Source organism: Sceloporus occidentalis, unplaced genomic scaffold (assembly GCF_023333645.1).
Source record: "Sceloporus occidentalis isolate IW3139 unplaced genomic scaffold, rSceOcc1.0.p SCAF_7, whole genome shotgun sequence".
NCBI classification, from domain to species: domain Eukaryota; kingdom Metazoa; phylum Chordata; class Lepidosauria; order Squamata; family Phrynosomatidae; genus Sceloporus; species Sceloporus occidentalis.
In genome coordinates this window covers 48,575,722-48,594,204 of record NW_028316987.1, presented here as the reverse complement: position 1 = coordinate 48,594,204, position 18,483 = coordinate 48,575,722, and the positions used below count along the sequence as shown (strand labels likewise).

The following is an 18,483-nucleotide window of genomic DNA, read 5'->3' as shown; positions in this document are numbered from 1 at the left end:
TAGAGAGGAAGGAGCCTGTTTTAGCAATTTATTCAAATTCATCAAAACTTTTGGGCCTTGTCAATTGTTTAACATGAACCTATTGTTTAATAAAAGCTTGTGCTTTAAAAATATTTAATTTAAATGGAATGCCCTATTTTTCTTCTCAAAAACAATGTCAGAAATGTAAGTTCTTTCACTTCTTCAACATTTCTGAATGTAGATCTACTAGGACCTCAATACCTTTCCATTCCATTTTGAAGGGTTATCCTTTCATATTTTTGTAAAAGAGTCGTCTTTGTACATTTGGTAATGTTAATCCTGTGACTGCATACAGTAACAGTAGCGCATCTGAATATCAAATCCAGTAACTTTGATAACGGTGCTTCCAAATGCCCTGGTAGATTTCACTTCAGAAAAACCTCTGAGCCTCATACTTCATTTTTTCAGCTGAGGGCCTACAATTCTTGCTTTGTCCTTGGTGACAGTAAATCAAATACCTGAATAAACCATAAATAGTTCATAAATTCATGTTTAGTAAGCATATCTGTTTAATATATATAGTTCAGTGTTAAAGCACATGTTTTGTTTTTAAAACAGTCTGTGGTTTTGTTTTGTTTTTGTTTAAAGATTGAATGCCAGTTGATGGGAATGACTTGAAATCCTGAAGTGTTGACTAAGAACGGCTACATGTATGTTAAATTGTAATCATAGGATGCAACCATTTATAGGTTACAGTCATGGCAAAGTGGAATCATAGCGCTATAGTTGTGGAGTGCGAATGGCCCCTGGTCAAAAAAGAGATTTCCCAATGCTGGGAGAAAAATTCAGCCAGTCTTGATGCAGTTTCAAGATGGTTTTTGTTTTGGTACATATTTGTCTGCACAGAAATACATGTAGTTTTTCTGGGCAGAAATATGATTTCTTCCAAGAAAAGAATATTATAAATTACTTTTCCAAAAGTACCTTATCCACGCAGAAAATATAATTTTTGGAAAAGAAGAAAGTGAGCATTTTTGAACAAACAAATATAGTGGGTCCTGATAGCCACTGGGATTTGTTTTGATTCCAGGACACACACACACCCACACCCACACCCACACACACACACACACACACACACACCCGTACATGCCAAAATCCATGGATGCTCAAGTCACACTAAATACAAGGCTGTAGTGAAATGTTGTCCCTTATATAAAATAGCAAAATCAAGGTTTTCAAAATCAAATCAGTGGATATGGTGGGCCGATTGTCATTCTTGAGAGAATTAAATACCCTTCCAGTGAGAATATTTCAGGAATTATTTGTTCTTGCTTGCATGTACAAAGATGGAGAACATGTAGATTGCATTGTAAGGCTGTTTTTATCAGGAGTGTAGTTTTCTCAAAATTTCCTCAAAACTTACATGGTGTATATCTTCATAATTAGTTGTTCAGTAGTCACAAGGAATTACTACTTCATTTACTGAAATACTTTAATAGTTAATAAGTCAGGATCCCTCTTGATTAATATATGATACTTATAGTTAATCAGTGCCTGACCTCATTGGAAAACCTAGTTCTGTATTCAATATACCAGTTCCAAGTGGAATTCAACCATGATTTTTTAAAATTTTAAATCCAAAAGCATTTGTTCAGAAGCAAGATTCATATTAAGTCAGTAAGACTAGATTGTTTTGCACCACAACCCTAGTTCTAATATCTTTCAAATGTTTTAGTCCTTCTCTCTTCCACATATGTCAGTCTTTCCTGTGTGATTTCATAGAATCATACAATCATAGAGTTGGAAGAGACCACAAGGGCCATCCAATCCAACTCCCTGCCATGCAGGAAATCACAATCAAAGCATACCCAACAGATGGCCATCCAGCCTCTGTTTGAAGACCTCCAAAGGAGGAGATTCCACCACACTCCGAGGGAGTGTGTTCCACTGTCGAACAGACCTTACTGTCAGGAAGTTCTTCCTAATGTTGAGGTGGAATCTCTTTTCCTGTAACTTGCATCCATTGTTCCAGGTCCTATTCTCTGGAGCAGCTGCCTTGGGGGCATGACATGTAGATCATGCATGCCCCCAAGACACCCGAAGCTGGCTTCAAGCCGTCCAGCCATTTACATATGGGGGGGTGGCTTCTGAGTGCTCCAGTGCACAGCATTTATACACCGCATGCTGTCAGAGTGCCTTAAAGACAGCTTCTCACCATGGTGGGGCAGAAAAGCCAGTTTTTTGCAGGAGGAAAAGGGAGTGGCTGTTTGCTGCTCGTTTTTTGGCCAGCGAAAAGGCAGATTGGGGCTGCGGCATGCGGTTGCTGCAGCCCCAATCCAGCTTCAGAAGGGCCAGCTTGAAGCTGCTCCTTTGGGGTGGTCTGTTTCATCCCTTACTTAACCTCCCTACTTAACTGGAGTGGAAAGAGGGGGGGTCTTTAAAATTACAAATGAGTGGTTTGGGAAGGAATGACTTTATCAATAAGGATAGAAATAATATTCAAATATATTTAAAATGGGCTTAAAAAACAGACTTCTCAAGTGTCAGGAAGCCCTGATGAGGAGAATCCAAGATTGGTAAGATGCTTCACAGTTCAGAACATCCTTGGCGCAACAAAAAAAGTGTATGTGTGTACTGTTTTTGTGTAGAAAATGGCATTCTCACTGATAACAGATCCTCCAAAACATTGTTTCTGCACAGAATTGAGGCTTGAACTACAGATATACTTCAAAAACTACAGTTTCTTACAACTTTCTCACAATTTCCACTCTTCAGCCTCTCTCAGAACATTATTTTTCTTTTTAATAGGGTCATTTCTCTCTTTTTTTCCAACAGTGGACAGTTGGTATCAGAAGCAGCAGGGTAGAAAAGCACAGTCTAATTTTTCCTCTTATATAAGGACTGATGTAATGGACCTTTGCTGGTATTGGGTTCTTTCTGATGAGGATTCTCAGTCTGTCAAGCTAGGATATCCTTTACACTCTTCTCCTCCTGTTTCAAGCATCCTTCCCTGTCCCTTTTATACAAAAGAACAGTAGGCTTTCTGAATCCAGAATAGTGAAGCATAGGCTAAAGTGAAATATTGTGACAAACATGAAAAACCAAATTCAAAGGCTAGAGTATTGAAGTATCTCAAGGCTGAACTGTATGAATTCATGAATTCGAGACTATATAGATTTTAGTTTTTACTGTATTTGGAAGCTTATAGATTTTGGTAGACATCTAACATTGGGGTCAGAAGGAGCCTGAGTAAAACCAAACTTTTTAATAGGATAAATGTTTTGGTCAAAGCCTGAAGAAACACATGTAGTCATATTGGACCACTGCACTAATGTTAATCTCATTGCTACCAGTGGGCTTAGTTTGTATGCTTAAATCTGAATTCTGCCTCCTTCTTTGCCAATGCAGAAACATGATCCCTACTTTCCCCAGTTGCTAATAGTTATGAAACAGCTGCCTCTCAGTCCATTACTTTAAGAATCGTTCTTTTTCTTTTTGTTTATTTGCAGATTTTATTCCTCACCGTACAGTATTGCTACAAACCGCATGATTCCACAGACATCTATCACACCATTCATTGCTGCTTCCCCTGTCTCCACATATCAGGTATGTTTGAATTGCATGAGCCTCATGTATCCCTGTGTCAATGCTTGTGATTTGCATGTCAGTGAAGCAAATGTATATAGAGAAAAATCAGGTACATAGCTATTCTTCCTAGTCTAGAATTTGAAAAGTTAATTTTTAGAGTAATTACTTATAACACCCCTTCTTTGTAAAACCCCAATAGCTTATTGTTAAAAATTCATAAGCATGAGAATTGCTCTTTCCATTTCCTCTAAAACAGCTACTTTAGTTTACTTAAACACATCTTGATGGCTACAAGTTTTTTGTTACAAAACAAACTCTCATTCCATTCCCCTCTTACTGTCACAAGTCACTGGCCTGTGACACGAAACACAGTGTCATCTTGTCTACCTCTTAACAGCATTTTAACACCCACAAAGAGCACATGATACAAAACAAGCCCATACTTGAACTTTATGATCCTCCTCCTCTACCATTTAGTGATGCCATCTCTATGTTATGAGAGAAGTGACAGAAAAGTTACACTTATGCTGCAAAAAGAGAAAGCCATCTCTCACTAAATTACAATTCTAATGTAATGTAACTTTTGTTATTGAAAAATATGGACAAATTGCTAGTACCTAGCTTTTCATTAAACGCAAATCTGTTGCCGAAGGCTGCTGCCTCAGTTTTTCTGATAGCAGGGCCTGTCTGTTTTGATTTAGCATTTAGCAAGAGGATTTGCTTAAGGTTTCCAGAGTGTTCTATATTTGAGTCTACTCTAAAAAGAGTTAGCATCCATTTATATTATTTCAACCAGTTTTTTTTTTTTCAAGGTTCAAATTTCAGACAGTACTAATGGAAATTTTTCTTATTTAAAAAGGTTTTATCAGGTAGAACGTACTTTGTCTCCATCATTTTTACACTGTTTGCTCTTAATTTATTATAGCATGCCAGTAAGAAGCACTTTTAAACTTATCCTTAAAAGAACTTTGCATGTTAAAAGCTCCATTATACTCACTTTGCATCTCCAGTGGTTAACTTTTTTAAAAAGAAGTATGTGCATCAGTAAATAATTAGGGCCAAATTCAATTTAGTCCCAACTAGAGTAGACATGTTAAATCAATGGGAACTTGGTAAGTCAACATTTATATAAGTTCTATCGATTGAATATATCTACTTCAGAAGAAACTAACAATTGATTTAACGCTAAGAAACCACATTTTGCTTTAGGATCCATAGCTATCGTGGCAAGACGTTTTTATGAAAATAAAATATTTGCTGTGAAATACTCTCTTTGCTTAAGTTAAGTAATCTGAGCATCTTCACTAGAGAACTTCAGTTTTCCTGGCACAAAAAGTTAAGGCTCTTTCCCATAAATTGCAATTTTAATTATTAACACAGTTCATGGTTTTTTTTTTAATATATGCTCTGTTAACATTATTCTAAAATAATTTTTCCAGTCACTCTTCTGATGACACTTTTCTTTACTGTTTTACATATCTGACTAGTATGAACAACATGCTCTGTCCATCATATTCCTTCATAATTAATAACAGCATATTATAAAATACATGCTCTTCATCATGTTTTATCATATAAGAAATTAGAATGATAATTCTTGTAAGACAGTAAATACAGTTAAGTTTTAATATGCTTGAATCATACTGATTACAGTTTAGACGCCATAAGGAAGCACATCTGAACAGATGGAAATAGCAACTTTTGACTGATTTTTTTTGGATCTCTAATGTGCATGTTATGCATTCTTCCTACCCATCTATAAAGCTAAATCAAATAACCTGACTTTAATTTACTTTAACCAGGCATATAACCATGGAGTACAGTGGCTCAAGCAAAGAAAGATGTTCTTAGCTGCTCATGCTTTGTGGTTTACCTTTAAAGAATCTTATTGAGGGGGAAATCATAGAGTGAAGTAGGCTACTTCATTCTGCTGTCTTTTGATCCCTGATCAGGGAGAGGAAAGACTTCCCTGACAGAAAAGGGAAATCATGGAGACCATTGATCTTATATCTTGCCATAACATCCTGATGATAATTTCCCTTAAGGGAAACCTTAGTAGGAACATGAGAGCAATCTTAATCTAGATTTCTTCCAGGGAAATAAATAGTGAATAAGTGGATAGGGGGTCATTTGTGGCAGAGTGAGTGTATTTGTGTGTTTCTGTTTATAAAATATCCACCCAAGAATTTATGTAAGATAACTCATTATTAGTGAGCCACTTTTAGGGCAAATTGAGCCCAGTTCAACTGTCACTAGCAAAACTAATAATTTGAATTGTATCTAGGAATGGGCTTGAGTCTATAGAGCTAAGGTGTGTTCTGATTAATCATGATAGTAGTTTAGGTTATATACTCAAGATAGTAGTTTAGGTTATATACTCAAGATAGTAGTCTAGGTTATATATTCTGAACCAACTCCAGTTTGGAAGAGTCTTCAAAGTGAGGTTCATGCACTCCACATTGCTGCAGTCTACCTTAAATATTTAGATCATAGAGATGGGAGCTATCTTGTGTTTTCTAAAGAATGTTTTTTGTTTTTTTTACTTTAACTTTGTTTTAATTTAAGAATGTGCTGTTATTTTAACACCAGAAAGTTCTGTAGAGATCACTTTTTTCTAGAAATAATAAATAATACAAAAAAAAAATATCAGATGCACCATGTATTCTTGATAGCCTGGAAAGCAGAGGTAATAATGAAGAAAATGAAAAGATAAAGAGGGAGACCAGGAGAGTTCTTATAAACAAAGTTGTCAGCTCTAGAGACCGTTAACCACAGTAATGAAGGGGGAAATAAGTTCATTCCAGTTTGGTAGGAGAAGTGATCGTACATGAGTCTAAGCAAATTATGCAGCTTTGATGGTTACTGAAATCCAAGAATTATATAAAGGCAGTGAATGGAGTATGGCTTTTAAAAGAACATTTGGGCATTTGTGGATTTGGAGCAAGATGTGATAAATGTACATGTGTATCTACCTCTGTTTCTTTGTATCAGCTGAATCAGGCAAGGTTGTGGCAGCACTGAACACTGTTTTGATTAAGTAATGAGATGGATGAGACACAAATGGCTTTGGTAGCTTTTACCAGTTTCAGCCAGTTCACTTCTTATATAAGGATAGACTTGCTACATGCTTTTATAAAACTCCAAGTTCAAGTTATTGTTACAAATTATCCATGGTGCTATACTTTAATACAGTTAAGAAGCTTCAATACGTACAGAATGTGACACTTAGGATTTTGACCAGTTTAAGTAACATGAAATGATACTATCCCCATTCTTAAATATGTTATGCATTTCTAAAAAGAATACATTCCTTGCTTTGGTGATGCTTTGGAAAACACTTTTAAGGAAGATAATAATGGACACCAGCCTTGCCTTCTCTTCAGTGCCGAGTCAACAATGTTTCTTTTTGCAAAAGCATTTAATTATTTTTTTTTGGTTTGTTTAATAAGTTTGTAGTCTGGTTGAAGAGATTTTATGCGTGTTCACTGTAGCCTCTATGAACCACACAAATGGGTTTCCTGCACCTGCGCAGAGACATGCAGAACCTTCAGGAATCTCTAGGGAAGACTTTTTGGCAGTAGCTCCGCTCACCTTATATATACCCCTAGCGTTCCCGCTCTTTTCCATTAGTTCCTTTTTGTCCGTTGTGCTAGCACCATCGAAACAACTGATTCTTAGAATCCCTTTCAATATGGAATTTGAAAATAGCGGTTTGATCTCGATTTTGGCCTCTCTCTCTCATTTGGGCTTTGGCATAGTGATATATTGGTTTGTCCTCAACTACTCTGTCTTGGGATTTCCATGTCGTTTGATTCTTGGATTGGCTTTGGACTGGTAAAATGGCTTCTTAGTCCATGTCTTTCAAGAGGTGTAATGAGTAAGGCACGAAGATCCTCTGGCAAGACAAACACTCTCGTGAAGTGCACAACATACAGGCCTGCATCCACTGCAGAGCCTTTACCCTGCAGGCCAGGAAAAATAATCTCTCCTGACTGCAGTCATTGTTGGATGAGAGGGCCCTAAAGCCTCATGTGGTTCCAACTGCTACGGTCCCTGTCCTTCCACCATCTCTGTCTTGTAAAAGGCCTTCTACTATGGAGTCTGGCCATCAGGACATAGCTAGCCCAAGTTTTTCAAGGTCAAGTCATGGGACATCGTCAGCTGCATGTTAGATTGAATCCAACCATCAGTGTTCAATGGAGACCACCAAATCCAAGGATGCCCCCACAAAAAAGTGGCTGCTACCAAGTCCATCTCTAAGCCTAAGAAGGCTAGTGAAAAGGGGGAGAAGGCTGACAAAAAGATGCACAAGCATTCTTCCTCTCATTCCTCCTCTAAAAAGGTAGCCAGGTCTGAAAACCAGCCAATGGATAAGCCTACTTCATCCACACCTTCACTCCAATTGGTTGAGGCCCAGGCTGTATTAATCTCCGAGGGTGAATTGGTGGACTTGCCTACGAGACCTTCGTCACCAGATTCCTTTCTCTATGTGCTCATGTCTGGGGTTGTCTATCTGCTTTGCAGGTCATTATTCTGAAGCTGACTTCTGTCTCGAGATTTTCCATCAATGCGAATTTGACCTTTGGGTTTTTGTCACTGCGGACATCAGTCAACCTTGAACCCAAAGTCTGGACAGAATCCAGCATGACTTGCTCTTTAACCAAGAGACCAGTCCTTATTATATGCTGTTTGACCCAGATTATCACCTCAAAGACTATGTCTATGAGGTTCCTACAGGTCTCCAAGGCTCTCCACATGGATCTGTTATCCTCCAGTTGTTGTCATCTTTGAGGCCTCTTCCGGTGCCTCAGGGCACTCTGGACATAAACCACTACCAGTGCTGTGAAGCCTTAGCAGACAGACCCTTGCTACCAACCTCTCCCTCTGTGAGACTTACATCTCTTGACTCAGATTCATCTTCAACACGAATCTGTGCACGGTCTCCTTCAGACACAATCGTGGTCCATGAGTTAAATTCCCTGATGCATGATGTCCATTCCTTTTCTGAACAGGTCATTCACATGGCGAATGCTTTGGCTCTCAAGGTGGTTCACCATAATGCGGAACCCTTAGATTCGATATATGAAAGAATTCAATCCAAGGATCCTACTGCGATCTCCATTGGGCTCTCACCATCCATGTCCCACATTGCTAAGCATTCTTAGGCTATCCCAGCCACAATTCTATCTACCTCCAGGAAGATCACTACAGATTGACCCCCTCAGATGCTACCTGGCTAGTTGAGCATTCATGCCTGAATTTTTCAATTGTTCAGGCCTCCCAACTGAAGCCAACTGCTCTAACATCCTCAACACCTGTTAATAAGGAGGGTATGAAGTTGGATGGTATGGCATTGAAGCTGTATTCCGTGGCTGCCTTTGGCTTTCATGTCACAAACTATTCCGCTTGCATGGTGGCTTATCAACATCTCTGGAAGAGGATGTTTTCCATCCTTGACAAGCTTCCTGATGAAGATGGTTGGTGCAAGCATTGCAGTCTGAAGCCCATTCACTTGGTGCCCAACGAATCAATTCTGCCTGTCACTCTGCAGACAGTGTTTCAAAGGTAATCTCCAGTTTGATTGCCCTTCACCGCTATGCCTGGCTTTGAGCATCAGATCTTCTTCACCAAGCTCAAGCCATGATAGAGGACATGCCCTTCGACGACTTCAGGGCTGGCCGCAGACATCTTACAGCCAGTCAAGGTCATACAGCCCATCTGGCTCATGGAGACAAAGGTTACCTTCTCAGTTCTCTTCCTCCTCAGGCAGATGTCTCACCACCCTCCCTCAGTACCGTCAATCCTTTAAAAGGAAGGAAGTCCAAGGTAAAAAGCATCTGTGATTTTCCCCTTGTGTGCACTTTCCTTCCCAAGACAGTTTTGGCTGTAGACTTTCTCAACATATCAAGGTTTGGTCTTCCATAACCTCTAATTCATGGGTATTTACCATCATTGACGAAGGCTATTCACAGTTTTGCTCAAAAGGCCGAATCTTTTTTAATTTTTATTTATAACACACAGAATAACATGATCGATCTCACCATGCACAGTGGTCAGGTTTGACACCCAGACCTCAAGACGCTTCACCTTCTCGTTTGACAGACTTGGCCATGACCTCGTTGCCTGAACCCTTACAAGCTGTCATACAAACAGCCTGCAAGCCATCAACACAGAAGTCCTGCCACTTGAAATGGACTAAATTTCTGACATTTTTGACTGACAAGGATTTGTCCCCATCTCGAGTTCGAGTTCTTCAAGTTCTGGACTTTCTCATGTCCCTAGCAGAAACTGTACTTTCTAGTTCTTCTTTGAAATGTTATGTGGCAGCCATCTGTGCTCACTACCAATTCAATGGTTGCCCATCCTTCTTTCAAAGTCCTCTAAAAAAAAAAGTTCCTTGAAGGATTTGTTATCCTCCATTCTTCAGCTTCGATACCAACTACGGCTTGGAGTCTTGAGTTGGTCCTCACACAGTTTTCCAAGCAGCCCTCCGAACTCATGGCCACAGCTGATGTTAGGCTTCTTACATGGAAGACTGCCTTTCCTGTTGCCATTACCTCAGTTTGCTGCACTGGAGAACTTTGTGCACTTTGAGTGGACTAACCTTAACTTCGATTCCATAAAGACAAAGTTTTTCTATGCCCAGACATCACCTTTTTGCCTAAGATAGTCTTTTCCTTCCTTCGGAGCCAGGACATTGTTCTGTCTACCTTAGCTCCAAATCTGACCATTAGTATGAGTGATTTTATATTTGATTTTTATATATAGATGTTTTAATTGTTTGGATTCTATTGCAGTTTTAAAGGTTTTATCTGTAAGCCACCTTGGGTCCCTCTGGGGAGAAAGGTGGGATATAAATGAAATAAATAAATACTGAGAGCTTTCTGCATTTGCTCAGTATTCGAAGAGCGCTCACATTCTATGTCGAACGCACTTTGGATTCGAGACAATCCAAGAGATGGTTTGTTTGCTACTCGGATTCGAAGCTTGGACTTCAAGTCACTCTTCAACGTTTCTCAAAATGAGTGACTGCTATCATTCATCTAGCCTACAAAATCTCAGGGAAAACTCCTCTTGGTCAAATTTGAGTTCATGCTACCAGGGCAGTAGCAATGTCCTCTGCTTTTCTCAGTGGAGTGCTGCTAGAAGATGTCTGTAAAGCTGAAGTCTGGTCCCAGTCATTGACTTTCATCTCATATTATAGGCTGGATACCAGGGCAAGGAATGATGCACCTTTTGGGAGGGCAGTGATGCTTTCTGGTTTATTATTATTATTATTATTATTATTATTATTATTAGTATTATTATTATTTATTTTATAGAGTGCCATAGGCTACACACTGCTTTATAAAGCAAAACAATCAAAAAACAGATACAAGCTTGCCTACGGCTTACAATCCAACCAACAATGGGAAGATACACAATTAATAACATAACATTATACTAAAATTACACAGTATGATAAAATAGTGCAAATTAATACAAATAATTGAGGATACAGTCATGAAATTGTGATGTTAAGACGAGAGTTGATAGGCTTCCCTGAACAGAGTTTGGACTGAGGGATGTTGCATTGCATGTTTTCTACTTGTGTTTAATAAAACATTTTCTTGGTACACTATACATAGTGCTTGGTGTCACGACACCCCTTTCTCCTGTGACTTTAGCTTGTTAGTCTAACCCATTTGTGTGATTCACAGAGACCACAATGAAGAAGGACAGGCTGCTTACCTGTAACTGTAGTTTGAGTGGTCATCTTTGAATTCACACAAACCTGCCCATCCTTCCCTCTGGGTCATGTCAGGCTCTTGTACACATTCCCTCTTTCTGCTATTATGTTGTGTCCAATTGGAACTGAGGGAAAAGAGTGGGAATGCTAGGGGTAGATATATATGCATAGGGTGGGCAGAGCTACTGGCAAAAAGTCTTCCCTAGCAATTCTAGAAGGTTCCGAATGTCTCTGCGCAGGTGCAAGAAACCCATTTGTGTGAATTCACAGATGAACTCTTGAAGAACTACAGTTACAGGTAAGTAGCCTGTCCTCCTTCTGTTTCCTTCTTGCTATGTTGTGCGTATCGCTTTATAATGTTATCTATACCTCTCTGAGAGCTATTATGGATGAAGCATGGTTTATAATACAGATAGTTTATTCTGAATGTTAGGTTGCCTAGGGACATCAAGGCAGTGCATAGCACAGCGGAGCTTGGTATGAAATACCTCAATCCTGCACACTTACGACTTACTTCTGAGTAGGAATGCATGGAATTGCACTGCAGGTATGTAATGAATATAAAACAGTGGGACATCATTTATTTCAGAACTCTCTATGGAATTAGATTTTCTGAAATTAGAATCAGGAAGAAGAAATTTATTATGGAGGGGGGAAGGTGGAAGCACAGATGTTAGAATATGGTACGAAAGAGACTGGTGATACCTATCTTTAAAAAGATTTCCCTGTTTTTCAATAAAAGATCTATTTTGAGTCAGAGGTAGATGTTAGCCAGAGGAATAGGTTTGATTGAAGAAGTGGGAAATGCTTTTGAATAGATAGAAATCCAGAGAGAGAGAGAGAGAGAAGAGGAAAAATTGATGTTTGCTCTGCAGAAGACTTTTGCAGACATAGCACAAGACAGAGGAATAACTTGAAAAGGAAAATGTGGTTTTTAATAGCTACAGCTACATCATGATCATGAGATCATGTTTTCTAGCAAAGCTCAAAATCCACTTGGTGGCATGTGCCAATTGTTTTAAAAGTATCATTTTTACCTTGGGATATTTCTAACTGAAAATTATCATTGCTTTATTATGTATGAATACTGAGGATGCATATCAACAGGTGCCAAATGACGTTAAAAACACTTCCAACAAGAAGAGAAAAATAAAAATCTTTCTGGGAAAACAATTTACATCTAAACTGAGATGAACCCTCTTTATTCACTGTGCATCTTATGACCAAAATAGTAATTGTGCTCACTTATTCTAGATTATTTCATTTGCAGTAAATTATTAATATTCTATTATTGCATATAAATTGCAAGGTTAAGAGTTCTTTGAAAAGTTTAAGACTATTTTAACAGGAACTTGTCAGAGTAAACTCTCACATGTCCTGATCCAGAGAACATAACACTATCTCTACCTTGACTTCTGATTGGCCCCAACTAAACACATGTGAGCTGCCATGTTATATTCTTCTGTGTATGATCACTCTTGTCAGTCTTGGAACATAACACTATCTCCACTTTACTTCTGATTGGCTCCAACTTAATACATGTGAGCTGACATGTTATATTCTTCTGTGTACAATTACTCTTGTCAATCTTGGAACATAATTACTTTCAGCGTCCTAGCCCTATGTCCTTCCATTAGATGCTGCTTTTATTTTTGAGGTCTGTCGGGTGAGCAACAGAGGAAAAAACTGGTGGGTCCAGTGTTAGTTTAAAGTTAGAAGATCTTAGCTTTACTGATGTGAAAATGAAAAGTGGCATCATGCTAACTAGTTGGTATTATATGTGGAAGAAGGAATGTGCTAAACAGGTAGAATCCTACCATAATGTGATTATGTAGAGTAGAATGTCCCATATTCAAATACTGACATTTCTCATTCAAAGGGTCATATATCTACTAATAGGAAAGATCACTGCCAGAGACCTGGGAAAGTCATTGTCTGTCAGATGAGACAATATCTGTTTAGAAGCACAAATTATCCAATGTTGTATTAGACAGCTTCATATTTTTCTATATGTGGGATTCCCAACTGCACTGCCTGTAGTGCCATTGTCAGCAAATCAAGGTGAGGGAGTTTTATGAGGGCATTTCCTCCTAATCTTCAAAGGAATTGGGTTCTCCATTTAGACTCATTAGAGGGAGTCCACACCTTCCCAAAATTCATGGTTCAAAGAACTCCATTAACTGCAAGGATGTTATCACATGGGGCAAATTTGGAAGATTAAAGTAGGGCCAATGCAGGGTCATCCAGGACTTAGGGACAGATTCACAGCTGCTTATCACATGACACTGCAGGCAATCAGAAGAGAATCCAGGGAGAATGTGAGGTCAATCAGGAAATAAATAAATTCGCAAAACTACTGGATTTACATTTCCATTTTGCTTGTGATTTGACTCCTCTTGTGCTCTGTGTGTGATAACCAAAAGCAAGTGGCCTTGCATTTCTGGGATGCCACCACTTTAACAATTTTTGAGATAAGCACATAAGACCTACATGTGATAACGTCCTAAGAGGAGGTGGTATTCTTGCCACAGAATGACTGGATAGGAGCAGGAGTTCAATATGAGTACCTTTAGGACAAGAAACTGATGGGTGGAGAGGAGGAGAGGAAACTATAGTGAGAGAAGAACTATACACATATTCATTAGCAATCAGAGACAACCTGCTCCCCTGCATCCATTCACACACAGCAGGCAATTTCTAATGATGCTCCTTCACTTTTTCAATGTTCTGAATATGTATATAGGCTCAGAAAGAATTTGGCTTCCTCTTCTTTCAGAATTAGGAAGCATAATCTGTAGGTAGAATAACAAGATTAGTCAAATTACACTCTAAGGATGTATCCACATTGTAGAAATAAAGCTGTTTGACACCACTTTAACTGCCATGACGCTATCCTACAGAATCCAGAGATTTGTAGTTTGGCAAGGCACCAAACCACTCTGACAGAACCAGGCTGAATAACTCACCAAGCTACAAACTCCAGGATTCCACAGAATGGAGCCACGGCAGTTCAGCTGGTGTGTCAGACTGCTTTATTTCTGCAGTGTAGAAGAGCTGTAAAAATTGGGACATTTCTTGGACTTTTGAAGGATATCATCATTTGTGTTATTTGCAATTATTTTGTCAACACAGAATGTGTTCATTGTTTACTCAAAAGCATGCTAGTGATTCAAAAATATATGCTAATAAACTTTCTATGTGTTGAGTGAACATTTTGTGGAAGTTTATTGGTGTAACTGTACTGAGAAACTAGACTCTCAATTGTCTTCCTTCACATTATGCTTCTTTTATTAAAGCCCATTACGTTTTATCATAGAACAAAGAGCCTGTCTGCAACATCAGAACCATCGATACAATCCCTTCAGCTTAATAATTAATTGAGCCTTGTAGACTCAATGGGACTCTCCATGGGAGTCACAATAAGCAGCATTCCTTGTTAATACTAGGCTGTGCACGAATTGTCTACAAACTGCAACTTGCAACAACCCTAAACCTGCTGTTTTCTGTAGGTGGATTTGTGTGAATCTGCATGATGCTAGAGTATCAGTACACTCCTTCACTGTCTCTACATTAACTTTAGTGTAGGGAAAGGTTTTGAGCAAGCACATGCTCAGTACACAATGGCAGCTTCAGTGCTATGTGCAGGATGCCCTGATGCAGCATAGCAGCCAGACCTTAATGGGAGAGGGAAAGACAAAAAGGAACACAAAATTGCAGACTGGGTGGCATTCATAGTTGCCAAAGCAAGCAGTCATCCTCACTCTGAAAGAAATCTAATAAATGTTACTCCCCAATATCTCGACTTTATTAGCACATGAGAGTATGAGGGCCAGCATGGCGTAGTGGTTGAGTGTTGGACTGCTACTCTGAAGGCCAGGGTTTGATTCCCAGCTTGGCCATGAAACCCACTGGGTGATGTTGGGCAAGATACATTCTCTCAGCCTCAGGAGAAGGCAATGGCAAACCTCCTCTGAACAAATCTTTCCAAGAAAATGCCCTGATAGGTTGCCATACGTTAGAAGTGAGTTGAAGGCACACCACACACACATGCTCAACACACAGAAAGAGACACACACATATGAGTATGAGAGAGTATCATTTTCCAAACTGGAGGACCAATTTCTTTATCTGCTACTTTTAGAAACTTGAGCACCATGTTCTCAATGTGCCTGAGTTATTCAAATTGAGGTTGTGGATGCATCCTCCCCCCTCCAACAACAGAAAAATCACTATTATGCTAATACTACTTTTTGATCCACAGGTTCAGAGTACTTCATGGATGCCTCATCCGTCATATGTTATGCAACCAACTGTAAGTGAGAATACACACACAGTTTTTTTTATTTCATTGGGAGTTTGTTAAATTTGTTTTCCCCTAATTATAACAGTTTGTTACCTTTAAAATACCTCCACAGATATTTTACTGAAGTTCACTGATATTTTACTGAAATAATATCAGTAACAAAACAGTCTTTACTTCAGTACATGGAATAATTATGAGTTTAGGGCAGCAGTGGACAAAGTGCTACCAAGAGATTGCATGCAGCCACTTCAAGCCCATTTTAAGACTTCCCCAGATGATTTTTTTGGTGAAATGGCATTCATAGGAACTTACAGAAGCAGGATTTTTGCTATAAAATGGGATGTAAGGCCCCAAAGCCCTGCAAAAAGCCTCCCAATCAAAACCAAGATACAAAAAGAAGTATAATTCTTGAAACCTTAAGTACATTTTTGGTACAAGTGCAGCTCATAATGGTCTTGGAGGCAGAAAATTCCCTCCCTCTACCAGTCCAGAGTTTAGATTTAGTTTAGATTATACTAATGCACTTTAATTTAGATTATACTGATTGTATGCATCTCTGTCAGAGCAGAATGTAATGTCGCAGCAAACTAAGTGCAAGATTTGTTCAGGCATAGCTTGGTATTCCATATCATGCTGTTAAATGGCCGGAAGGCTTTTACCATATAGATGCAGGCATATAACCAGTTTAATCTTTAGCCACCATAAATTTATATTTAAACTTTATTCCTGGGAGGTTTCTGGAGTGCTAGTTGAATACTTTCATGAGCAATGAAGTAGCAAATGATCATACTTTTATTAACTCCTTCCTTCATTAAAATAAAGAGAGACAACTGACTGGCAATTGTGCTTTGGGCTCTACGCATATGTATACAAATACACACACACACGTATCCATGCATTCAGAGATTGTACAATAAAGCACTTATTTTTTTACAATAAAACCTAAGAAAACAGAAAAATCCTGCCAAGTTACCATCAAAATACCAGAATACGTAGAGCCATCTGTAACATTTATGTAGTAATAACAAAGATAAAAATGAAAATCAAGCACTGAACACCTAGCAAAAGATAGCACTTGCTTCAGGGAAGGGGGGAGTTACTTAGCCATTGGTATTTGCTGGAGTTCCTCATGGATGCCAAAATCCATGGATGTTCATGTGCCATTAAATACAATGAATAATAAAAAGTTGTCCCTTATGTAAAATATCAAAATTAAGGTTTGCTTTTGGGATTTTATATATTTTTGAATATTTTTAAGCCATGGATGTTTGAGTCTATAGCTAAAGAATCTGTGGATACGAAAGGCTTACTATATTGGGGAAAGGCTTTCTATGGCACACACCCACATCATCATTATGGGTGAAATCACCCATAGACAAACCACTGAGGTTTGCTGTAATAATGGTGTAGGGACATACAGAAGCACAAACTCTTTCAGGTAAACTAGGTCTAGGCCATTTAGAGTTTTAAAGTTTAATATCAAAATGTTGAACTGAGCCTGTAGTTGAGTCTGGTAACCAGTTGAAGGCCCAAAACAGACAGGCCAAATGTTGTGGTTTCCCACTGCATTTGGACTGTAGCATTTTGGTGACTGCTGCTAATATGTGCTGGTAACACTTTGCGTTGTTTGTGTGTGTGTGTGTGCTTGTGTTTTTAAGAGCCTTTATAAACAGTAGAGAAAGAAACCTTACAGAATTTTAAGATATTCAATAGGGATGCAAGAACTGAATCAGAGCTGGCATTTGGATTAGCCTCCAATTGAGATTTACTGCAATTTGATTGGCCTACACTGATATGGGCTTAAGAGTATTTGTCTCTTGGCAAATTAATATATATATATATATATATATATATATATATATATATATATTCCATTTATTTTAGTGGTAAATCTTGGTTGCATTGTGGTGTTAGATACTGGACTTGAAACCAAATTAAGTGTTTTCCGGTGAGGGAAGCTTCTCTGGATTCAACCAATAAAGTGTGAATGTATGCATTTATGCCATATTCAGCATTCTGTTCTCTTTTATAGCTTCTAAAATTCACTTCTGTTAATGAATCTTGAGCCACTAGTACTTTACCTTTGTTTCTGGCATGCCTTGATGACCAAACATGACACTTTATAAAACACTAGTTTACCAAAAGGCTATTAAGTGCCAGATGCCATCTTTTCTATTGTGCCTCTTGATCCTCAGCCTTGATTGTTTCTCTGCTTTAGATTCAACAGAAGTAGCTTGGCTCTAATCTATTGAGTATGCAAAGTCACATACTTATTCCACTGGACAATTTTTGTCTGCTTGATTTGGAGAGACAGGAGAGACTAACAGGATAGTGCAAAATGTGGGGGTTTTGAAGCATCAGCTATTCTCTCAGCTTGAGTATTCAGCATTGTCATAATCATTTTATTTTTTAAGATGCCCATCTGCTAACATGTTATATTTTTCTGGTGACTTTTGCTGTGCATGAAATTGAGGGAACAGCATTTACTGGCTAGAGGTAAATATGCGTAGAATAGACATAATTTCCTCACCTACATGTGGTAATACTCTTATCCTGATATGTAACATCTTGGCTCATCCACCAATGTTGCTTCCTGAGTTCGATTTTTAAGTCCTGTTTGTTCTCTCCCCCTCCAAAGCCTGTACTACTTTCATCATGGTCCAGAGAACTCAACTGAAATTACCAATATAAATTTCTGCTACTAAATCTGTATACAAGATTCATTTATTTCCTTAAGACGTAGGAGAGGAGATCATCACTTTAAACCATGCATTTTCCCACCTACATGGATTCCCTGCAGGTAGAAATGGCATTTCATACACTGTAGAATTATGACTTGCATAAAAAAAAAAATCCCACGAAGTAGTGAGTGCAGTTTCTGAAGCGAAGAAATTTCTTT

The 18,483-nt window shown here is 38.5% G+C and overlaps 1 protein-coding gene across 2 annotated transcripts in view; it reads left to right on the top strand.

The window, feature by feature from the left end:
• Positions 1 to 18,483, top strand: part of LOC149309712 (RNA-binding motif, single-stranded-interacting protein 3) — a 575,089-nt gene that overhangs the window by 485,725 nt on the left and 70,881 nt on the right. For both annotated transcript variants that reach the window (XM_089531314.1, XM_089531316.1), the window contains exons 9-10: positions 3,474 to 3,570; positions 15,543 to 15,593. In XM_089531314.1, the coding sequence (XP_089387440.1) occupies positions 3,474 to 3,570; positions 15,543 to 15,593 (148 nt within the window). The remainder of the gene's footprint in view (positions 1 to 3,473; positions 3,571 to 15,542; positions 15,594 to 18,483) is intronic.